At 42.9% G+C, this 25,706-nt stretch overlaps 1 protein-coding gene across 8 annotated transcripts in view; it reads left to right on the top strand.

Annotated features, from left to right (window-relative positions):
* Positions 1-25,706, top strand: part of TAOK2 (TAO kinase 2) — an 873,025-nt gene that overhangs the window by 340,782 nt on the left and 506,537 nt on the right. For all 8 annotated transcript variants that reach the window (XM_069244102.1, XM_069244103.1, XM_069244098.1 and 5 more), the window contains one exon: positions 304-400. In XM_069244102.1, coding sequence (XP_069100203.1) covers positions 304-400 — 97 coding nt within the window. The remainder of the gene's footprint in view (positions 1-303; positions 401-25,706) is intronic.

Here is a 25,706-nt window from a genome sequence, read left to right as displayed (position 1 = left end):
CATCTGATCGTAGTGTGCCTTTGTTTATATGATAGTGTGAAGCAACAGACGTTTGTGTTTGAGCACTTTGAGGTTCTAGTCCGTATCTCTGTGGTTACAGATGTACAGGTGGGATCATAGTTTGAGTTGTTTTCCATCAAGGAATTAGCAGCTGCTGTTGGGGGTGCTCACAGTAAAATTGCTTGTATAAAATGCTGCAACTTCTGGAGTAGAGCATGTGATTTTGACTAGGTGATCGTGTATTCAAACTATTAATACCCTTCTGATCTTTGCTTTTTTTCCTTTGATTTGCTCCTTTTCCAGTGCACAAGAAACCCCTTCAGGAAGTTGAAATCGCTGCTATTACCCACGGTGCCCTGCAAGGCTTGGCTTACCTGCATTCCCACAACATGATTCATAGGTAGGGTCAGCGAAAGTTAAACTTTATTTCTAATGATTGAAGCCTCCCTCAGGTTGTTTGCATGAACCTTATCTCCAGGTGCCGTACTGGATCTGAGCATTTTTCAATAGCTGCCCTTTGGCACAAGACAATGTTGTGTGCAACAATGCATGGGCTTCAAATGTGACGGCAGCACCACTTTCACAGGATTCTATTGCTCTCTTGTATTACAACATTTATGTGGTGCGTACTACCCCTTTTTGGGAGTGCTGAGACACTTGCCTCCATAGATAGCACACTACACCTTGTAGGGTGTGTTGTTGGAACGGTGCTGTCTTTGTTTTGTGCCTTTGTGAGAAGTGTTTCCATGTTGTGCGAGGTGACCACCAAAGTGCAGTTATCGCTTTATGGGACACATAGTTTAGCAGTGTGATAGATTAAGAAATATCCTTTTAATGCTCTTATTTTCATAGCTCACTTAGCTTGTTACAGTACTGGCTTGACCATTCTGAGCTATCTTGTTAAAATACATGGTCCAGAACAGGCAGAGGTTGGAGAAATCTGGATCAGAGCTCTGCTGGGATGGACCTTGTTTCTACCATTCCATATCTGATTGCCATTGTGACGTGTCAGACGCGATCATACTTTGTAGCTAGTTATGACCTGCAGTTGTGAACTAAATTTAAGATCTTGGTTAGTCAACGACATGTGGCAGTGATCTTTGTTTATTTTCAGGCCTGATAAGTTGGTGGTGGGTGGTTTGTTGCTGTGAATTGGTACAGTACTGGGTGATGTACACGACTCATAGCAGGTGAGAGTGCAGTTGACTTGTCCAGCCGTTGACTGTTTTAGAATTAGGCTGAAGCAGAAGGGTTACATATTGTATTGTATAGTAATTACATTTGTATAGCACTTACTATGTCTGAGGAGGTAGTGTAGCACTTTATGCAAGGCAACACGCGGCTCCCGAACTTAGGGTTAGTCTTTTTTTTTTGGTTAGCAATATTCTTACCTTGTTAATTGTTCAGGAAAACATTCCATGCGTTTAGTGCAGTTTCTATGTGGCAGGTTCAGTTATAGGACTTAAATGTTTTCTTTACTGGGAAGGGGCCCTGTGAATTAATGTATTGCTTGTCAGTAATAATAGAAGCGCTACTGAAGGGATAGGTATTGCTAGGTTGCAGGGATATTACTTTTAAAGGAGTTGTGATCTTTGAAATGAGGTGTGGGCTGTTAGCAGAGATACAGTAATAGGGATTAAAGCAAACATGCATCTGACTTAGAGTAGGCTGTGCAGAGAAAGAGGATGCATGCGAAGAATGGGAAGGGAAGAGGGCCATTCAAAAGAAAAAGGGGAATCTGAAAAGTACGTTTTAAGTGAAAGTCGATATCCATGCAGGCTTTTTAATAATATTGTATAGGCTTTTTTTCCACAGCATACAAAACTCATAGAAGAAATAACATTGATGGGTTGCATTATCAGTTTAGGCCATGAGAACACCAGTGCACGCGCACACACCATCACCAGCTTTGGCATAATTTCCTTTTTTCCACTCCTGTGTTGATTCTAGATTTCAAGCAAATGGCAATATTGGTCTCCGATGGATTATCAAAGTTTCTACTTTTTAAACTTTGATGTGTAATGGCTCCTGCCGTGTCACTAGCGAGCATTTTTTGATAAATTCATGCTTTGCATGCAGGAAGGAGCTTTGTGTTGGCTTCTTTGACTCAGGACACTCAGCTATTGGCTTAAGGTTCTGTCAGTCACTTCTTGGATCAGCCCACAGAAGTATTTGTCTCACTGTCTTTATATTGGCAACTTGAGTGTTTCCTTCTGTCTCTTTGATACACGAGGTTCTATTTTACTTCTGAAAAGAACACTTATCACACTTTCGACTCTTTCTCAGTGTCTGCATTGCAAAGATAATTGGTATGCATGCTTTTAACTTGACACAATTATAATTTAATTCTTTGCCTTCCATATTTTTTCAGGGTTAGGTTTGTTCTGGACTTCTTTTGAAGAGGCGTGTGGGATGTTTTTTATCATTCCCAAATGGAAAGCGTACTTTTTGCCATCTGCTAGTGGACGGTTTGTTATGAATAAGCTCTTATAAAACAGTACCTCTTCATGAGCATTTTACCCCAAAATCGATTCTCGTTCATCGTCCTAGTCTTTCCTTTGCAGTCACACTCCCTTTTGACACGGCATCTTTCTCTTGGTTCTGGTAAAATACACTGGCTACACATGTACTGAGATGCAAAACACACATGAATAGCAGGCACGAAACTTGCTGGGTTGATTGTAGCTGTTTTCTTTTGCTGGCAGCAATGTTTGTACAGGGAATATATCCACGCCTTCTGATATCTTTGGATTCAGTGCTTTCTTTTACCTTATTTTTAAGGGAGTTTTTTTTTTTTATCATTCTTACCATTGACTCTCAGCAGGCTCCGATGAAATGGCAGCGTACCTACATTTCTCCTGTGTCATGCTTTCATCTCGCACTCCCAACCCTGACCAGTGGTTGCCCTTCAGTGGAAACACAACTAATTTTTCCTAGCTCTGGGCAGACAATCTTGCTGTACGTGTTCTGGGCCGCGAAAACCAGGTGTCCTGCAGGCTCACAACCAGTTTGATTTCTTTTTCAGCAACAACATTTGGAACCTAGATTTATTTATTTTTGTTCTTTTTAAACACATCATTTTATTTGTTGGTTATTTTATTTCATTGGTTCTTATTCAGTACGAATTTCCTCTTATGGAGCAGTGAAACAGACAACACTAGCTACTTCTTGTACAACACTGTCCACTCCAGGACGAATGGTCTGTTCATCTGTCTGTACACCTATTTGTATTTTGGGTATCCAAATAGTCTCACTCTACTATTGACTCCAGGCAAAGGGACTTGATCAATTTCTTAATGCACCTCTGCTCGGGTAGCAGGTTAGATCCCTTCTGCTGAGGCAGAGCGTGCAACTGCATATTTATTGATGTTTTATGTAGCAATGTCTTCCTTCCGCAACTACCTTTCTTAAATAATATGCTTTGTCTTTTGAGAGTTCCTTACAAGGTGCTTTGAAAATTAATCCATGTTTGGTGGCTTTGTGGAGTGGTAAGATGTTTGAACTGGCGTCTGGCCTCCTAGGATGTCGATCTGTGTGACTACAACTATACATATATTCACTTTCTATCCATAAACATACCCATTCACTGCCCAATCCCATACACCACCCACTCTCCCATACTGTTCCCTGCACACTGCTCTGGCACACATCAGGTCCTCACCAATTATTTTAGTCATCCGTCCATGCGATCATTCACTCATCCATCCAAACGTAAGTCTATGATCTCACTCATTCATTCATCCTTGTACTCACGCAATATCCATTCGTCTTTATTGACCATAGAAAACATTTTTGCTTTTCCAAGGCTGCTTGAAAAATGTCTCTTCCAAAATGGTCAAGTTTTAAACTTTGTGGCTGTACAATACTGACAATTTAAGAGATTGCATGCGGGGTTTAGGGAGATTGCATAATGCTGCATCATGTGACGTATGCCACATCATGAATCCCGAAAGAAGAAAGTTAATGATGGCATCTTTGAGAGACAATTAAAGCTGACCAGGAAGGAGGCGAACTAATTTCTTCTCCTGATCACTTAAGCGTTTACCCACAGCGCCATAGACGCACAAGAAAGCTCACCATTGCCTGCTTCACGCACAAAAAGCAAAAGAGTGCAAATGTGCGCTCCTAGTTAACTTGAGAATGTATTCCCACTTTGCAAAAATCCTTCATAGAGACAGAAGTCTTCCACACTTAAGCTAATGATTTATTTATGTAGTTTGCTGCTAGTCTGTCTGGTGCACCAAACTAATCCACAGTAGCTGAACAGTCTCTTTGGGGCCATTTTAGATACGTTTCTCATGTTATCCATTACTTCACTCCTAAGCCACTAGCGAGTCAAACAGGACACTGACTGCAACAGCTCAGTTTTTGTATAAAACTGAAAATGACTCCTTAGATATACACAGCTTTGTGCGCTGATAATGGAAATCGACTGAAATGCTCTGAGAAGTCTGCATCATTGGTTCATGCATCTAGACAAAATCCCAAAAATTACTTAAAGGAAAATGAATTTCCAAGGGATTTCTACATCTCGTTCTGAGTTTTTTTTTCTCTTTTTTCCCCCTTTTTCTTTCTCATAGAAAGCAAGATCTAATTGGCTCAAACTCGGATGCCTTTTTTTGCTTGTAAACATTTTAAGTTAGTGCCAGTTAAAGGGACAATCCCCTATACAGAGACACAAATGTCCATTACCTCTAGAACTGTGGTGGTTCGATACCACCCCGGTGATTGAGTTCCTTGCTCCAGATCTGATTTAGTTCCTTACTCCAGAATTCTCTCCCCCCCCTTCTTCCAGCCGAGCATGAAAACTTTGCTGCAGACATACTGGCTATGCCGCTACATAAGATCACCTAAGTCATCTTTCTTTAATGAGATTCTTGGCATAAATAAACAGTTGGTACCATTCTACCTTTTACTGAGGCTCTCTTGGAGCATGTCACATATATCTGAGGAATTGGTCCGTGTTTTCTCAGAACATTGGACCAACGGTGCCTACAGATTTCGAGAAGAAGTCACTCTCATTCGGGATTCATAAAGCTTAGCTAAATCACCCTTATGGGTATCCAGGAGCTCAGGATAGTGCTCCATTGGTGAGAACAGTTGAACTGCCAGGTCTTGAGTGCCCTCTGGAATTCTAGGAGTGGGTTGGAGGTGCAAGGGGACGAGGCAGGAGAAGAAGTGTCCTCCACTGTTGCTTCAGTGGATGAGGAGGATGTGTGTGAGGGAGGCAGAAATCCGGTATCTGGAGGGTTGGTAGATGTTAAGGTGGTAGTTAACGTAGTCTGGGCCTTGTTTTTGCAGGGGCTTGTAGATGTGGATCAGCATCTTTAATTAACATTTCTTCTGTATGGGGAGCCAGTGGAGTTTCTTGAGATTTGGGGGGGGGGGGGGGGGGGAAAGGATGTGGGTCTGTTTGAGCAGGTTGAGGATGAGTCTGGCCACAGCGTTCTGTATGGTTTGCTGTCTCTTCAGGAGGTGTGTGGTGGTTCCTCCGTAGAGACTGTTGCCATTGTTCTGGTGGCTGGTGACTAGGGCTTGAGTGACTGTGTGTCTGGTGTTGATAGGGGGCGATTTGAAGTTTTACTGGAGCTTGCGAAGAGTGAGGAAGCAGGTGGAAGAGACTGCGTTGACCTGTGTTTTCATGGTGAATTTGCTATCCATGATGATGCCGGATTGGGAAGCATCGTTAGTGAGGGTCCCCGTTCCTAGTGCCCTTGTTGTGCCACCGGGAGGTGGTGTTGCTGAAGATCAGCACTTCAATTTTGTTTGTGTTGAGTTTGACAGTTATTTTTCATCCAGTCTGTGATGCTGGTCATTCACCTGCAGAGGGTGGCTCTCTTGGTTGTGGGCTTTTCTGAGAGAGAGCTGGGTGTCGTCTGCATAGGATATGATGTTTAATCTGTGGGCTCGGACAGTGTTGGCCTGGGGATCACGTAGGTCTTGGAACAGAGTGGGGCTGAGGAATGAGCCTTGAGGAACCCCACAGTTGATGTCCTTGGGTTTTGTCAGGATACTTCAATTCGATTTCCTCAGAAGCAGAAGATAACTTCTCAGTCCCGACCGAGCTACTCACAACAAATATTAATCCTTCGTGCTGAGTACCCCGGAGGGGGAAAGGGGAATGGGATGGTAGAGAGACTGCCACAGAGATGATGAACGCCAGTACTCAGTCTGCCTCTTCACATCTAAGATTGGATACAGCACCTGCAAGAGTCACAGTCGCAATTACCAGGGACATACAACATCAGTTTTTCACTTTCTACTCTAAACACTTAATTCTCTTTAATTCTATTATTTCTTCACTCACCCTGAGTTCTCTGTAGCCTTGCTTCTCTCTATAAATGATAGCTCTTCTTAACAAAAAAAATGCTTATTACTGATTCTGGAAGAACTTCTCAACCTTTGTTAGAGATTGGTTTTATGTTGCTATATATATATGTTCGATGGCATGTGTAGCTGCAGATACACATGCTGTGCACAGTCCGCCGTCTGGTGTTGGGCTCGGAGTGTTACAAGTTGTTTTTCTTCGAAGAAGTCTTTTCGAGTCACGAGACCGAGGGACTCCTCCCCTTTCGATTCCATTGCGCATGGGCGTCGACTCCATCTTAGATTGTTTTTTTCCCGCCATCGGGTTCGGACGTGTTCCTTTTCGATCCGTGTTTCGGGTCGGAAAGTTAGTTAGAATCTCGGAAAAAACGTCGGTATTGTTGCGTTCGGTATCGGGTTAGTTAGAACAAATCGACACCGAATTTTGAAGAGCTCCGGTGGCCCTTCGGGGTAATTTCGATCCCCCGTCGGGGCCTGGTCGGCCCGACCGCGTGCGACTTCAAGACTGATGGAACGGACCCCGTTCCGATTCTGTCCAAAATGCCATAACAAATATCCGTATACGGATCAGCATCTGGTCTGTAACTTGTGCTTGTCCCCCGAGCACAAGGAGGATACGTGTGAAGCCTGTCGGGCGTTTCGGTCGAGGAAAACGCTGACAGACCGAAGAGCCAGGAGATTACAAATGGCATCCACGCCGACGGGTCAACAACAGTTCGAAGAGGAAGAAGAAACTTTCTCCATCCACGAGTCGGATTCGGAAGAACTCGACGCCGAAGAAACAACAACCGTGAGTAAGACGTCGAAAATAAGGACTCACGAAAAGTCCACAAAAGCCCAGGGGACACCACCGCCAACAGGCCATGGCTCAACCCAAAGACTAGGTGACCGACCCAAGGCACCAAAAAAGGGCATGCTGGTGTTGAAGTCATCCGACTCCGGTCGTGATACCGCCACTCAGCAACCTCGGAGCCGAGAGAGCGGCTCCGAGAAAATTCGGCACCGAGAAAGGGGCACCGAAGAGATTCGGCACCGAGACACCGCGCCGAAACCTAAGAGAATTTCTTCGGAGCCCAAAAAGACTTCCGAAAAGATTTTGGTGCCGAAACATCCAGCCTCGGAGCCGAAAACCAGTTCCTATACAGAGGAACAAGGGTTAACCACCCAATTACACAGATTTGGAGAAGAGCTTCAAGCTGGAGAGCCTGACTACACACAGAGAAGGCTTCATATTCATGAGGATACAGGGAAGATAACAACTCTTCCCCCAATCAAGATTAAAAGGAAGCTTGCTTTTGAACAAGACAAGCAACCACAGGCAAAGGTGGCAAAGAAAACAACCCCACCACCTTCTCCACCACTATCAACACATGCATCACCAGAGGCAACTCCACCACTAGTGCACTCACCAGCTCATACCACAATGAGTCAGGATGATCCCGATGCATGGGACCTCTACGATGCTCCAGTGTCTGACAATATCCCAGACTCTTTCGCAAGGACAGCTGAGTTTCACAATGTCTCCTTACATTCGGAACCAATTGAGGATGACTTTCTCTTTAACACCCTATCCTCCACCCATAGCCAGTATCAAAGCCTTCCTATGCTCCCAGGAATGCTAAGACATTCAAAGCAAATATTTCAGGATCCAGTTAAAGGCAGAGCCATAACTCCAAGGGTGGAGAAAAAATATAAGCCACCGCCCACGGATCCAATATATATTACAACACAACTAACACCAGACTCAGTAGTTGTGGGGGCAGCTCGTAAGAGAGCCAACTCTCATACCTCAGGCGACGCACCACCTCCAGACAAGGAGAGCCGCAAATTTGATGCTGCAGGCAAAAGGGTTGCAGCACAAGCAGCAAATCAGTGGCGTATTGCCAATTCCCAAGCACTTTTGGCAAGATACGACAGGGCTCATTGGGATGAAATGCAACATTTCATCGAACACTTACCCAAGGAGTTCCAAAAAAGAGCGCAACAGGTGGTGGAAGAGGGACAAAGTATCTCAAATAATCAGATACGGTCTTCCATGGATGCAGCAGATACAGCTGCAAGGACAATAAATACTGCAGTCACAATACGAAGACACGCATGGCTGCGCACTTCGGGGTTCAAACCTGAAATCCAGCAGGCTGTGCTCAATATGCCGTTTAATGAACAACAATTGTTTGGGCCTGAGGTAGACACTGCCATCGAAAAACTCAAGAAGGACACCGATACAGCCAAAGCCATGGGCGCACTCTACTCCCCGCAGAGCAGAGGCACATTTCGGAAAACACCTTTTAGGGGAGGGTTTCGAGGTCAACCCACAGAAACCACAACCTCACAAACAAGGCCTACCTACCAGGGTCAATATCAGAGGGGAAGTTTTCGGGGGCAATTTAGAGGGGGCCAATTCCCAAAAAATCGAGGGAAATTCCAAGGCCCCAAAACCCCTCAAAATAAGCAGTGACTCAAGTCACACACCCCCTTCACATAACACCTGTGGGGGGGAGACTAAGCCAATTTTACAAACTTTGGGAGGAAATAACAACAGACACTTGGGTCTTAGCAATTATGCAGCATGGTTATTGCATAGAATTTCGCCAATTCCCTCCAAACATCCCACCGAAAACACACAATATGTCAAAACAACATATAGATCTTCTAGGACTAGAAGTTCAAGCATTGTTACAAAAGGGCGCAATAGAATTAGTACCAATTCAACAAAAAAACACAGGAGTTTACTCACTGTACTTTCTAATACCCAAAAAGGACAAAACTCTTGGACCAATACTGGATCTCAGAACACTAAATACCTACATAAAATCAGACCACTTTCACATGGTCACATTACAAGACGTAATCCCACTGCTCCAACAGCAAGACTACATGACAACATTAGATCTAAAAGATGCGTACTTCCATATACCAATACATCCTTCAGACAGGAAATACCTAAGGTTCGTATTCCAAGGAATACATTACCAATTCAAAGTGTTGCCATTTGGAATAACTGCGCCAAGGGTTTTTACAAAATGCCTGGCAGTAGTAGCTGCACATATCAGAAGGCAGCAGATACATGTGTTCCCGTACTTAGACAACTGGTTAATCAAAACCAACACGCTAAAACAGTGTTCACAGCACACAAAATATGTCATACAAACCCTTTACAGGCTAGGTTTCTCCATCAACTACGCGAAGTCACACCTTTTGCCGTGTCAAACGCAGCAATACTTAGAAGCGACAATCAACACAGCAAAAGGGATTGCCACTCCAAGTCCACAACGGGTTCAAACATTTCACAAAGTAATACAGGCCATGTATCCAACACAAAAGATACAAGTCAGAATGGTAATGAAACTACTAGGCATGATGTCTTCATGCATAGCCATTGTCCCAAACGCAAGGTTGCACATGCGGCCCTTACAACAGTGCCTAGCATCACAATGGTCACAAGCACAGGGTCAACTTCTAGATCTGGTGTTGATAGACCGCCAAACATACATCTCGCTTCTATGGTGGAACAGTACAAACTTAAACCGAGGGCGGCCTTTCCAAGACCCAGTGCCACAATACGTCATAACAACAGATGCTTCCATGACAGGTTGGGGAGCACACCTCAATCAACACAGCATCCAAGGACAATGGGACATACATCAGAGACAGTTTCACATAAATCACTTGGAAATGTTAGCAGTATTTCTAGCGCTAAAAGCATTTCAACCCATAATAACCAAAAAATACATTCTTGTCAAAACAGACAACATGACAACAATGTATTATCTAAACAAACAAGGAGGGACACACTCAACACAGTTGTGCCTCCTCACACAAAAAATATGGCATTGGGCGATTCACAACCACATTCGCCTAATAGCACAATTTATTCCAGGGATTCAGAACCAGTTGGCAGACACTCTCTCTCGAGATCACCAACAAGCCCACGAATGGGAAATTCACCCCCAAATACTAAACAATTACTTTCAAATTTGGGGGACACCTCAAATAGATCTATTTGCAACAAAGGAAAACTCAAAATGCCAAAACTTTGCATCCAGGTACCCACAAGATCAATCCCAAGGCAATGCTCTATGGATGAACTGGTCAGGGATCTTTGCATACGCTTTTCCCCCTCTCCCTCTCCTTCCAGATGTAGTAAACAGGTTGAGTCAAAACGAACTCAAACTCATACTAATAGCACCAACATGGGCAAGGCAACCTTGGTACACGACACTACTAGACCTGTCAGTAGTACCTCATGTCAAACTACCCAACAAACCAGATCTGTTAACACAACATAAACAGATCAGACATCCAAATCCAACATCTTTGAATTTAGCAATTTGGCTCCTGAAATCCTAGAATTCGGACACTTGCACCTCACACAAGAATGTATGGAGGTCATAAAACAAGCTAGAAAACCTACCACTAGACACTGCTACACAAACAAGTGGAAAAGAGTCGTGTATTACTGCCAGAATAATCAAATTCAGCTGTTACACGCATCTCCGAAGGATATAGTAGGATATTTACTACATTTGTAAAAATCAAATCTAGCTTTCTCTTCCATAAAGATACATCTCACCGCAATATCAGCTTACCTACAAATTACTCATTCAACTTCACTATTTAGGATACCAGTCATTAAAGCGTTTATGGAAGGCTTAAAGAGAATCATACCACCAAGAACACCACCTGTTCCTTCATGGAACCTCAACATTGTCTTAACAAGACTCATGGGTCCACCTTTCGAGCCCATGCATTCTTGTGAAATGCAATACTTAACGTGGAAAGTTGCATTTTTGATTGCCATCACATCTCTAAGAAGAGTGAGCGAGATTCAAGCATTTACCATACAAGAACCATTTATTGAGATACATAAAAATAAAGTAGTTCTAAGAACAAATCCAAAACTTTTACCAAAGGTTATCTCACCGTTCCACTTAAATCAAACAGTAGAATTACCAGTGTTCTTCCAACAACCAGACTCTGTAGCTGAAAGAGCACTACATACATTAGACATCAAAAGAGCACTAATGTACTACATTGACAGAACAAAACTGATTAGAAAAACAAAACAATTATTTATTGCCTTTCAAAAACCTCATACAGGAAATCCAATTTTAAAACAAGGCATTGCTAGGTGGATAGTTAAGTGTATTCAAACCTGCTATCTTAAAGCAAAGAGAGAGCTGCCTATTACACCAAAGGCACACTCAACCAGAAAGAAAGGGGCTACCATGGCTTTTCTAGGAAATATTCCAATGAACAAAATATGTAAGGCAGCAACATGGTCTACGCCTCATACATTTACCAAGCACTACTGTGTAGATGTGTTAACTGCACAACAAGCCACAGTACGTCAGGCTGTACTAAGAACATTATTTCAAACTACTTCAACTCCTACAGGCTGAACCACCGCTTTTGGGGAGATAACTGCTTACTAGTCTATGCACAGCATGTGTATCTGCAGCTACACATGCCATCGAACGGAAAATGTCACTTACCCAGTGTACATCTGTTCGTGGCATGGGTCGCTGCAGATTCACATGCGCCCACCCGCCTCCTCGGGAGCCTGTAGCCGTTTAGAAGTAGATCCTGAACATTTGTACATTTGTAAATATATTACTTTAACCTTTATTATGTACATACGTATTCATTCCATTGCATGGGCACTATTACTAACATACACAACTCCTACCTCACCCTCTGCGGGGAAAACAATCTAAGATGGAGTCGATGCCCATGCGCAATGGAATCGAAAGGGGAGGAGTCCCTCGGTCTCGTGACTCGAAAAGACTTCTTTGAAGACAAACAACTTGTAACACTCCGAGCCCAACACCAGACGGCGGACTGTGCACAGCATGTGAATCTGCAGCGACCCATGCCACGAACAGATGTACACTGGGTAAGTGACATTTTCCATATGTTCGGTGGCATGTGTAGCTGCAGATACACATGCTGTGCACATCCCCCCATCTGGTGTTGGGCTCGGAGTGTTACAAGTTGTTTTTCTTCGAAGAAGTCTTTTCGAGTCACGAGATCGAGGGACTCCTCCCATTTCGGCTCCATTGCGCATGGGCGTCGACTCCATCTTAGATTGTTTTTTTTCCGCCATCGGGTTCGGACTTGTTCCTTTTCGCTCTGTGTTTCGGGTCGGAAAGTTAGTTAGAATCTCGGAAAAATCGTCGGTATTGTTTGCGTTCGGTATCGGGTTAGTTATAACAGATCGACACCGACTTTTGAAGAGCTCCGGTGGCCCTTCGTTTTTTTTTTCGATCCCCCCCGTCGGGGCCTGGTCGGCCCGGCCACGTGTCTCTTCAAGGCTGATGGAACGGACCCCATTCCGCTTCTGCCCAAAATGCCATAACAAGTATCCATATACAGATCAGCATCTGGTCTGTAACTTGTGTCTGTCACCAGAGCACAAGGAGGATACTTGTGAAGCCTGTCGAGCGTTTCGGTCGAGGAAGACACTAAGAGACCGAAGAGCAAGAATACTGCAGATGGCGTCGGCGCCGACAGGACAAGGGCGTTTCCAGGAGGAAGAAGAAAGCTTTTCCATCCATGAATCGGACTCGGACGAGCTCGATCCCGAAGAAATGCCAAAAACCGTGAGTAAGACGTCGAAATATAAAACTCACGAGAAGACAACAAAAGCCGAGGGGACGCCACCGCCAACAGGCCATGGCTTAACCCGAAAAATAGGTGACCGATCATCGGCACCGAAAAAGGGCACTCTGGTGGCGAAGTCATCCGACTCCGGTCGAGATACCGCCACACAGCAATCTCGGGCTTGAGATAGTGGCTCCGAGCAGGTTCGGCACCGAAATAAGTCGGCACTGAGAGACCACGATGCCGAAAACAAAAAAGGTTTAGTCGGGGCCGAAAAAGTTTCGATACAGAAACATCCGACTTCGGAACCGAAATCAAGTTCCTACACAGAGGAACAAGGACTGTCCTCACAAATGAAAAAACATACATTTGGACAGGAATTAGAGGCAATGGAGCCGGACTACACCCAAAGACGGCTCCACATCCAAAAAGAAACGGGAAAGATCAGCACTCTCCCTCCTATCAGGATGAAACGCAAACTTGCCTTCCAGGAGAAAGACAAGCAGCCACAGGCAAAGGTGGCTAAACGAGTAACCCCGCCACCATCTCCACAATGCTCTCCGCAACCATCACCGGTAGCCACTCCACCTATGATGCAATCCCCGACCCACACAGGGATGAGTCAAGATGACCCTGACGCATGGGACCTTTATGATGCACCAGTGTCGGATAATAGTCCTGACTGTTATCCAGCTACATCGTCGCCACCAGAAGATAGTACAGCCTACGCACAAGTGGTGTCGAGGGCAGCGGCATTTCATAATGTCAGCCTACATGCAGAGCCCATTGAAGACGACTTCCTATTTAATACACTGTCGTCCACACACAGCCAGTACCAGAGTCTTCCCATGCTACCTGGGATGCTCAAACACTCCGAACAAGTGTTTCAGGAGCCTGTAAAAGGAAGGGCCATTACTCCAAGATTGGAGAAAAAATATAAACCGCCACCAACAGACCCCGTGTACATCACACAACAGCTAACACCGGACTCAGTTGTGGTAGGGGCAGCTCGCAAAAGAGCAAACTCACATACTTCAGGAGATGCACCACCTCCAGATAAGGAAAGTCGCAAATTCGACGCAGCAGGCAAAAGGGTGGCGGCACAGGCAGCAAACCAGTGGCGTATTGCAAATTCACAGGCTTTGTTGGCCAGATATGATAGGGCTCATTGGGACGAAATGCAACATTTAATAGAACATTTGCCCAAGGAGTTCCACAAAAGAGCACAGCAAGTAGTTGAAGGACAGAGTCTCTCCAACAATCAGATACGGTCAGCTATGGATGCTGCAGACACAGCTGCTAGAACTGTCAACACAGCAGTGACAATAAGGAGACATGCATGGCTGCGTACATCAGGATTTAAACCAGAAATACAGCAAGCTGTGCTCAATATGCCATTTAACGGACAGCAGTTGTTTGGGCCGGAGGTGGACACTGCGATCGAAAAACTTAAGAAGGACACTGACACAGCCAAAGCCATGGGCGCACTCTACTCCCCACAGAGCAGAGGCACATTTAGAAAAACACAGTTTCGAGGGCAAAGCACAGAACCCACAACCTCACAAACAAGGCCCACTTATCAGAGCCAATATCTGCGTGGAAGTTTTCGGGGACAATATAGAGGGGGACAGTTCCAAAAAAATAGAGGAAAGTTCCAAAGTCCCAAAACTCCTCAAAATAAGCAGTGACTTACAAGTCACACATCCCCAACACATAACACCTGTGGGGGGGAGACTAAGCAAGTTTTACAAACATTGGGAGGAAATAACAACAGATACTTGGGTCCTGGCAATTATCCAGCATGGTTATTGCATAGAATTTCTCAAAATCCCTCCAAACGTCCCACCGAAAACACACAATATGCCAAAACAACATATAGACCTTCTAGGACTAGAAGTTCAGGCGTTGCTACAAAAAGAAGCAATAGAATTAGTACCAAACCAACAGAAAGGAACAGGAGTTTACTCTCTGTACTTTCTCATACCCAAAAAAGACAAGAGTCTGAGACCTATATTAGATCTCAGAACATTAAATACCTACATCAAATCAGATCACTTTCACATGGTGACATTACAAGACGTAATCCCACTGCTCAAACAACAAGACTACATGACAACACTAGACCTAAAGGATGCATATTTACATATACCGATACATCCTTCACACAGAAAGTACTTAAGGTTTGTATTCCAGGGGGTACACTACCAATTCAAGGTGTTGCCATTCGGAATAACAACTGCGCCAAGAGTTTTTACAAAATGCCTTCCAGTCGTAGCTGCACATATCAGAAGGCAGCAAATACATGTGTTCTCGTACCTAGACGATTGGTTAATCAAAACAAACATGCTAGAACGGTGTTCACAACACACAAAGTATGTCATAGAAACCCTCCACAAACTAGGTTTCTCAATCAACTACACAAAGTCACACCTTATGCCATGTCAAACACAGCAATACTTAGGGGCGACAATCAACACCGCAAAGGGGATTGCCACGCCAAGCCCACAAAGGGTTCAGGCATTTCACAATGTAATACAGGCCATGTATCCAAATCAAAAAATACAAGTAAAAAAAGTAATGAAACTCCTAGGCATGATGTCTTCATGCATAGCCATTGTCCCAAACGCAAGGTTGCACATGCGGCCCTTACAATAGTGCCTAGCATCACAGTGGTCACAGGCACAGGGTCAAATTCTAGATCTGATGTTGGTAGACCGACAAACATACACCTCACTTCAATGGTGGAACACTATAAATTTAAACCAAGGGCGTCCTTTCCAAGACCCAGTGCCACAATACGTAATAACAACAGATGCCTCCATGATAGGGTGGGGAGCACACCTCAATCAGTACAGCATCCAAGGACAATGGGACACTCACCAAAAACACTTTCACATAAATCACTTAGAACTATTGGCAGTATTTCTAGCGCTAAAAGCTTTTCAACCCATAATAAGCTACAAACACATCCTTGTCAAAACAGACAACTTGACAACGATGTATTACCTAAACAAACAGGGAGGCACACACTCAACACAGTTGTGTCTCCTGGCACAGAAAATATGGCATTGGGCAATTCACAACCACATTCGCCTAATAGCACAAATTATTCCAGGAATTCAGAACCAGCTAGCGGACAATCTTTCTCGGGATCACCAACAGATCCACGAATGGGAGATTCACCCCCAAATACTGAATACTTACTTCCAGAGTTGGGGAACACCACAAATAGATCTATTTGCAACAAAGGAAAACGCAAAATGCCAAAACTTCGCATCCAGGTACCCACAAGATCAGTCTCGGGGCAATGCGTTATGGATGAGTTGGTCAGGGATATTTGCTTACGCTTTTCCCCCTCTCCCACTCCTTCTATATCTAGTAAACAAGCTGAGTCAAAACAAACTCATACTAATAGCACCAACATGGGCAAGGCAACCTTGGTACACAACACTACTAGACCTCTCAGTAGTGCCTCATGTCAAGTTACCAAACATACCAGATCTGTTAACGCAACACAAACAACAGATCAGGCACCCAAATCCAGCATTGCTGAATCTAGCAATCTGGCTCCTGAAGTCCTAGAGTTCGGACATTTAGACCTTACACAGGAATGTATGGAGGTCATAAAACAAGCTAGGAAACCTACCACTAGACATTGCTATGCAAATAAGTGGAAAAGATTTGTATATTACTGCCACAACATACAAATTCAACTGTTACACGCATCTGCCAAAGACATCGTAGGATACTTACTACATTTGCAAAAATCAAAGCTAGCTTTCTCTTCCATTAAAATACATCTTACAGCAATTTCAGCTTACCTGCAAATTACGCACTCAACTTCTCTATTTAGAATACCAGTCATAAAAGCATTTATGGAAGGTCTAAAGAGAATTATACCACCAAGAACGCCACCAGTTCCTTCATGGAACCTTAACATTGTCTTAACACGACTCATGGGTCCACCTTTTGAGCCCATGCACTCTTGTGAAATGCAATACTTAACATGGAAAGTTGCATTTTTAATTGCCATCACATCTTTAAGAAGAGTAAGTGAGATTCAAGCATTTACCATACAAGAACCATTTATGCAGATACACAAGCATAAAGTAGTTCTACGAACAAATCCTAAATTTTTACCAAAAGTCATATCACCGTTCCACTTAAATCAAACTGTAGAATTACCAGTGTTCTTCCCACAGCCAGACTCTGTAGCGGAAAGAGCACTACATACATTGGACATCAAAAGAGCGTTAATGTACTACATTGACAGAACAAAACTAATTCGCAAAACAAAACAATTATTTATTGCTTTCCAAAAACCTCATACAGGAAATCCAATTTCTAAGCAAGGCATTGCTAGATGGATAGTTAAGTGCATTCAAACCTGTTACCTTAAAGCTAAAAGAGAACTGTCTATTACACCAAGGGCACACTCAACTAGAAAGAAAGGTGCTACCATGGCCTTTCTAGGAAATATTCCAATGACAGAAATATGTAAGGCAGCTACATGGTCTACGCCGCATACATTTACCAAACATTACTGTGTAGACGTGCTAACAACACAGCAAGCCACAGTAGGCCAAGCAGTACTACGAACATTGTTTCAAACAACTTCAACTCCTACAGGCTGAACCACCGCTTTTGGGGAGATAACTGCTTACTAGTCTATGCACAGCATGTGTATCTGCAGCTACACATGCCACCGAACGGAAAATGTCACTTACCCAGTGTACATCTGTTCGTAGCATTAGTGGCTGCAGATTCACATGCGCCCACCCGCCTCCCCGGGAGCCTGTAGCCGTTTAGAAGTTGATCTTGAACATCTGTATATTTGTAAATATATATATTACTTTAAACTACATTATGTACATACGTATTCACTCCATTGCGTTGGCACTATTACTAAGCATATACAACTCCTACCTCACCCTCTGCGGGGGAAAACAATCTAAGATGGAGTCGACGCCCATGCGCAATGGAGCCGATATGGGAGGAGTCCCTCGATCTCGTGACTCGAAAAGACTTCTTCGAAGAAAAACAACTTGTAACACTCCGAGCCCAACACCAGATGGCGGGATGTGCACAGCATGTGAATCTGCAGCGACTAATGCCACGAACAGATGTACACTGGGTAAGTGACATTTTCCATATAGTTGGTGATAATGCGTTCTTCAAATCAGCTGATGTTATTTAATTTCTCCTGTCTTATTATGACTTCTGTCAATACTTGTATTTGTAAATGCTTGTTTATTAAAGTTCTTTTCTCCTTTCTTACTTCGACATTTGTTGAAAACTTGTATTTGTAAATGCTTGTTTATTACAGTTAGTTTCTCCTTCCTTACTTCGACATCTGTCGATAACTTGTAATTGTAAATGCTTGTTTATTTAAGTTTGTTTCTCTTTTAAACTCTATTTTGGTGTATTACCATTGAATTTGTAAATGCTTATTTGTTAACAGTTCGTTTCTCCTTTAAACTTGGTCTTTGTTTATAACCTTGACATTTGTAGATACTTGCTCTTTTAAAGTTCGTTTTTTCTTTGACTTTAATATCTTAAACAAGAACCTTGTAAGCATAAGGTTAATTCATACATTAACTCTGCAGCCTTGCCGACTTCCACGGGAACGGTCTATCAAACTCTTCGAATAAACCTTGACAATATTTATCAGTTTTCTGTAATATAATCTTCAAATGTAATTTTACCTCACAGGAGTTTCTGTTCTGAAGCGCGCTCTCTCTCCACACAGCTGATTCCTGTCAGACCTGAGTTGAAGTGCAAGGCTTCCAGCTGGAGAGCTCGTAACCTAGCAACCAACCGATTGCAAGACTAGAACTGTAACTAACCTTCAGGACTCACAGCGGCCATCTTGGATCTTCTCTTCTTGATTCTTCCTTTGAAATAAGCGCAAGATTACTCTGCAAACCTTCTTCCAGTTTGGGCTTTGCTGTCTCCACTGAGGATATCTCTTTGCTTTTCTCATGCACTTCTTTGATTTGACTTGGCAAGTTTGTGTGGTCATGACAGTACTCCCCCTCAATGAACAGTTCTCCAATTTAGGTTTGCTTGAGTAGCTTCTATGAAAGTTTCTCACTAATCCTGAAGCATGTACATACTCATGCGGCTCCCAGGATCGTTCCTTTGGACCATAACCTTTCCAATCAATTAGATAATAAAGCTGGCCATTACGGATTTAGAGAATCTAAGATTTGATTGACTTCATACTCTTCTGCAGAGCTAATCTGGATAGGAATTGGAGGGGAGTTTTGACGTAAATTTGGAGGACTGTTCTTTAACAAGGAGACATGGAAAACAGGATGTATCTTTAGATGAGCTGGCAACTGCAATTTAACTGCCACTGGATTGATCATCTTGTCAACTTTGAATGGGCCTATAAATCGTGGCTGAAATTTGCGATTTCCTTTGAGATGTAAATGACGAGTGGATAACCAAACTTTGTCTCCTTTCGAATAAATGGGGCCCTCTCTTCTTTTTCTATCAGCCTGAGTCTTATATGAGTCTTTTGCTTGAATGATGTTTTTCTAGCCCTGACTAACGTGGTCTGCAAATCCCTCACCATCTCTTCTACTGCAGGCACTGAATCATCTTCTTTACCCAACATTACATTAGGATGTCTACCATGGTTCAGATAAAAGGGGGTGAACCCAGTGGTGGAATGAACAGCATTATTGTAAGCAAATTCAGCTGCCCACATCAACTCGGGCCATTCCTTCTCTTTATCGAATAAATTGAGTCTTAAATACTGTTCTAACTCTTGATTCACTCTCTCTGTTTGCCCATCGGTTTCAGGATGGTAACTGGTAGAGTAACGAGAATCAATTCCTAATCTTTTACTAAAGGCCTTCCAAAAGCGAGAAACAAATTGGGACCCCCTGTCTGAAACTAGAATTTTTGGGATACCATGGGCGCGTACTATGTGTTGTGTAAACAACTGTGCAACCTGTGGGGCTCGAGGGATTTCTTTCAAAGGAATGAAATGCACCATTTTAGTGTAAGTGTCTACAAAAACTAGGATAGTGTTAAAACCTTGGCTACTAGGGAGGTCCACTATAAGATCCATAGTAACAGTATGCCAGGCATGGGGTGCAGTGGGCAAAGGTCTTAACAGACCTTGTGAAGCTGTTCTATTTGATTTTCCTTTTTGATATTTGTCACAAGTTGACACATATTGTCTTATCTGAGTTTTCATTTTTGGCCACCAAAATTCTCGTTGTATTAGATTTTGAGTCTTTTGAATTCCTTTGTGTCCAGCCAATTGATTGTCATGATAAGCCTGAAGAATTTTTTCTTGCAGCTCCACAGTCGGAACATACAGTGCACCTTTAAAGTATGGCAAACCTTTTTTGATTTCTCTTCCTTGGCCTTCTTTGGACCACTTCAGCATTCCTTCGAATGTTAAGTTTTCTTGAATTTCTTTGGTTAAATTTTCATACAATATGGCAGATATGAACTTCTCTTGTGGAATAATCAATTCTTTTTCTGGAGGCTCTTTAACTGCACCGGTATCAATTCGAGATAGAACATCTGCCTTCCAATTTGCTTTTCCTGGTCTGAAAGTGATAACAAAATCAAAGTCTGCAAAATATAGGGACCAACGCAGTTGTCTAGCTGTTGGAGTTCGAGCTGATTTTAAAAACTGTAAATTTCGGTGGTCCGTGTAAACGGTCACTTTATGCTGAGCTCCTAAAATGTAATGCCTCCACTCACAAAAAGTTTCTTTGACTGCCAATAGCTCCTTATCCGCAATTGAATAATGTATCTCTGGTGGTGTTAATTTTCGAGAGAAATAGGCCACTGGATGTAATTGACCTGTATCTTTAGGACGCTGGGAAAGGATACCTCCTATGGCAACATCTGAAGCATCTGCCTCCACATAATATGGCTCATCTGGATTGGGGTGGAGCAAGATTGGAGCTGAGACGAAGGAATTCTTCAAAAAAATTAAAAGCATTTTCAGCTTCTTTTGTCCACTCAAACTTCACTCCTTTCTTCAACAATCGAGTAATGGGTTTAACTGTTTGAGAAAAATTGGATATGAATCTTCGATAAAAATTAGCGAACCCCAAGAAACTCTGGATCTCTTTGACATTGTAAGGAGAAGGCCAATGTTGCACTGTCTTTATCTTGGCAGGATCCATACTAACTCCTTCTGGTGACAAAATGAATCCTAAGAACTCAACTCGTTCCACATGAAATGCACACTTCTCCAATTTTACATAGAGATGGTTTTCTTGCAACCTTGTGAGGGTGGATCGAACATGGGAAATGTGCTCCTGTAGATTGTCGGAAAAGATTAAAATGTCATCTATATAAACCACGGCAATCCGGTCGAGGAATTCTTGTAATATATCATTAACAAAATGCTGGAAGGCAGCGGGAGCATTGCATAACCCATAAGGCATCACTTGATATTCAAATAATCCGTATCGAGTCCGAAAAGCGATTTTCCATTCATCCCCTGAAGCCACTCGAATCAAATGATATGCTCCTCGCAGGTCCAGTTTGGTGTAGATTCTAGCATTCTTTACTTGATCTAATAAAACTGACACTAAAGGCAGTGGGTATCGATTCTTGATGGTAACCTGATTGAGGGCTCGATAATCAATGCAAGTTCGAAGACTCCCATCCTTCTTTGGTATGAAAAATAGTGGGGATGACACTGGAGATTCAGAAGGACGAATAAAACCATTAGCAAGATATTGATCCAAATACTACTTTAAATGTTGATTCTCTGCTTCTGTCAATGCGTATATTCTGCTACATGGCAATATCGCACCTGGCTCCAGTTCAATTTTGCAGTCGTAGGGTCGATGTGGTGGCAATTTCTCAGCCTCCTTTTCATCAAAAACAGCGACTAAATCCTCATATTCTTTTGGGATTTCTGCTGTCTTTAGTGCACAGATCATTGAAGAGTGTGATGATAAACAGGCCGCTTGGGACTTGGTGGACACTTCCACTCCATCATGAAAGCAATTCTCTTTGCAGTAAGAGGAATTCATCTTGATCGTTCTTTTGCTCCAATCAATTTGTGGATTATGTTCTGTAAGCCAGGGCAGACCCAAAATGAGTTGAAATTGTGGAGCATCTATCAAATTAAAGATTATCTGCTCCTGATGTCCACCAAAACCTTGCATCTGAATTGGTTCGGTCTCATGAGAAATGGGTCCTGAAGAAAGATTGGTTCCATCCACAGCTCTTACTACTTCCAAAGTAGATTTCTTGATAAATCGAATACCCATTTTACGAGCGTATTTGATATCACAGAAGTTGCCCGTAGCTCCAGAGTCTATCATAACTGAGATCCCTTGAATTTCCTTCTCAAGGGTCTTAACTGATACTGTTTGTACCAAATGTGGCGCTGCGGTTTGTAAGGTATTCGCCACTCGTTGATCTAAAGGAGTTGTCTTGGGTTCTGCTTTCATCAGGGCAACTCCCTCTACTGATGAAGCTGGCCTTTTCCCGACTGAAGAGCTTTGGGTTTCTTGGGACAGTTTTTAACAAAATGCCCAGATGCACCGCAATATAAACATAGTTGATTCACTCTTCTTTTCTCTTTTTCTTCCTTAGATAAAGGACCTCGGATGGAACCAATTTGCATTGGTTCTTCTATCGTTATCCCTTCTCCGGCTCTCGTATGATCATTTCTTACACGATCAATTCTCAGGGGAAATGGTCGATACTCTCTTCTCTTTTCTGCTCTTCGTTCAGTTAACCGGTGGTCAATCTGTAACACAAGATCAATTAACTCCGAAATTTTGGTGGGTCTATTTGGAACTTGTGCTAAGGCATCTTTCAATTCATCTCTCAGTCCACGATAAAATATGGCGGCTCTTTTTGACTCCAGCCAGGCAGTCTCTACAATGAGTTTATTGAAATGAGCCAGATAGGCTACTAGATCTTTATTACCTTGCCTGATTTCCAGTAGTTCATTGTCAGTGGCTTGAGCTGCAGTTCGCCGATCAAATATTCTTAAGAACTCTTCCTTGAAATTTTGGAAATTATATAAAACAGGATCATTTCTGGAAATTATTGGCATGGACCATGCGGCCGCATCTCCTGTCAGATAAGACAATATAAATGCCACTTGGACTGGTCTTCGGAAAAAATGACTGGTCTACATAAAAAATGCAATGAGCATTGGGTCTGAAAAATCTGCGCCTTATTTGGATCCTCACCGAAGCGCTCGGGTTGAGCCAAACTAATAATAGGGGAAACCGCATGAATTACTTGAATGGATATACCTGCAGACTGTGAAGGGCTAGGGATTTGTGAAAACACAGATTAATTTGATTTAGCGGTGTTCCCTAACTCATTTATTCGCTGTTTTATTTGGACTGTTTCTTCTATGGTGTTATTTAATTGTTTCTGTAACCCTTCGAAAACGGTGGCTAATGCTTTTATATCAATTCCTTCTGCCATTCTGCTCAGGAGGAAATCAGTTTTTTTTTCTTCCTAAAATTAGGGTGAAGGCACTTCAATCTGTCAGGATACTTCAATTCGATTTCCTCAGAAGCAGAAGATAACTTCTCAGTCCCGACCCGAGCTACTCACAACGAATATTAATCCTTCGTGCTGAGTACCCCGGAGGGGGAAAGGGGAATGGGATGGTAGAGAGACTGCCACAGAGATGAACGCCAGTACTCAGTCTGCCTCTTCACATCTAAGATTGGATACAGCACCTGCAAGAGTCACAGTCGCAATTACTAGGGACATACAACATCAGTTTTTCACTTTCTACTCTCAACACTTAATTCTCTTTAATTCTATTATTTCTTCACTCACCCTGAGTTCTCTGTAGCCTTGCTTCTCTCTATAAATGATAGCTCTTCTTAAAAAAATATGCTTATTACTGATTCTGGAAGAACTTCTCAACCTTTGTTAGAGATTGGTTTTATGTTGCTATATATATATATATATATATAGTTGTTGATAATGCGTTCTTCAAATCAGCTGATGTTATTTAATTTCTCCTGTCTTATTGTGACTTCTGTCAATACTTGTATTTGTAAATGCTTGTTTATCAAAGTTCGTTTCTCCTTTCTTCGACATTTGTTGATAACTAGTATTTGGAAATGCTTGTTTATTACAGTTAGTTTCTCCTTCCTTACTTCGACATCTGTCGATAACTTGTAGTTGTAAATGCTTGTTTATTTAAGTTCGTTTCTCTTTTAAACTCTATTTTGGTTTATTACCATTGAATTTGTAAATGCTTATTTGTTAACAGTTCGTTTCTCCTTTAAACTTGGCCTTTGTTTATAACCTTGACATTTGTAGATACTTGCTCTTTTAAAGTTCGTTTTTTCTTGGACTTTAATATCTTAAACGAGAACCTTGTAAACATAAGGTTAATTCATACATTAACTCTGTAGCCTTGCCGACTTCCACGGGAACGGTCTACTATCAAACTCTTTGAATAAACCTTGACAATATTTATCAGTTTTCTATAATATAATCTTCAAATGTAATTTTACCTCACAGGAGTTTCTGTTCTGAAGCGCGCTCTCTCTCCACACAGCTGATTCCTGTCAGACCTCAGTTGAAGTGCAAGGCTTCCAGCTGGAGAGCTCGTAACCTAGCAACCAACTGATTGCAAGACTAGAACTGTAACTAACCTTCAGGACTCACAGCGGCCATCTTGGATCTTCTCTTCTTGATTCTTCCTTTGAAATAAGCGCAGGATTACTCTGCAAACCTTCTTCAATTTTGGGCTTTGCTGTCTCCACTGAGGATATCTCTTTGCTTTTCTCATGCACTTCTTTGATTTGACTTGGCAAGTTTGTGTGGTCATGACAGGTTTAGAGATGAACGGTGGTAGCTGGAGTCTCTGGTTCTTCCGGTGAGGAAGGAGGTGATCACTTGAGGGCGTCTCATTGGATTGCAATTTGAAATAGTCTTTTGATCATGATGCGGTGTGGGATACAGTGTCCAGCCCTGCAGAGAGGTTGAAGCGGATCAGGGCTGCCATTTCTTCCTGCCATCCTTCAGGGTTCTAATGTCACTGGCAGCGGTTAGGGCAGTTTATGGGCTGTGGTTGGTGCGACATCCAGTTTGGGAGGTGTCCAGCAGATGGTTGTTCTCCATGTGTTCAGTGAGGTGGCAGTTGATGGCTTTTTCGATTACTTTGGCGAGGACAGGGAGCAGAGAGATGGGACACTAGTTTTTGAGTTTGATGGGTTTGGTGAACATTTTCTTGGGAAAGGGTTTAACTTCTGTGTGTTGACATTCATCGGGGAAGGTGGCCGAGGTGACAGAGGTTTTGGAAAGTGTGGTGAGCACACTTCTGAGCTTGTCGCTCCTGAGGTTGAAAATATGGTGAACGCAGTGGTCTGTGGGGGTTCCTGAGTGGACGCAGTTCATAATTGCCGTGGTGTTCTGTGTGCTGAACTGGTTCCAAGTGGTGAGTATGCAGTTGGGTCTTGCTTCAGTGGGAGGTGGCTAAAGAGATCGGCAGGGGTGTGCTGAGGTTAGAAGTTCTTGTAGATGGTGAAGATCTTGTTTTGGAAGAAGTCTGCTAGGGTGTCGCAAAGTTCCTGGGAAGAGGTTATGATGTTGGTGGCTGATGGGTTGGAGATCTCTCTGACAATGTTAAAGAGTTCTTTGCTGTGGTTGGAGCTGGCTTCGATGTGGTTTGCAAGGGTGTTCTGTTTCATCTCCTTCAGGAGCTGGTGGTAGTGGTTGAGAGCTGTTTTGAAGGTGGCCATTTCTTTCTAGTTTCTGGCAGTTGCGTTTCGTGGTTCTCAGTTCTTGGTGTACCA

The sequence above is a fragment of the Pleurodeles waltl genome, chromosome 7 (genome assembly GCF_031143425.1).
Source record: "Pleurodeles waltl isolate 20211129_DDA chromosome 7, aPleWal1.hap1.20221129, whole genome shotgun sequence".
NCBI classification, from domain to species: domain Eukaryota; kingdom Metazoa; phylum Chordata; class Amphibia; order Caudata; family Salamandridae; genus Pleurodeles; species Pleurodeles waltl.
Note: the sequence above shows the minus strand (reverse complement) of the source record. Positions and strands in the feature narration are given on the sequence as shown.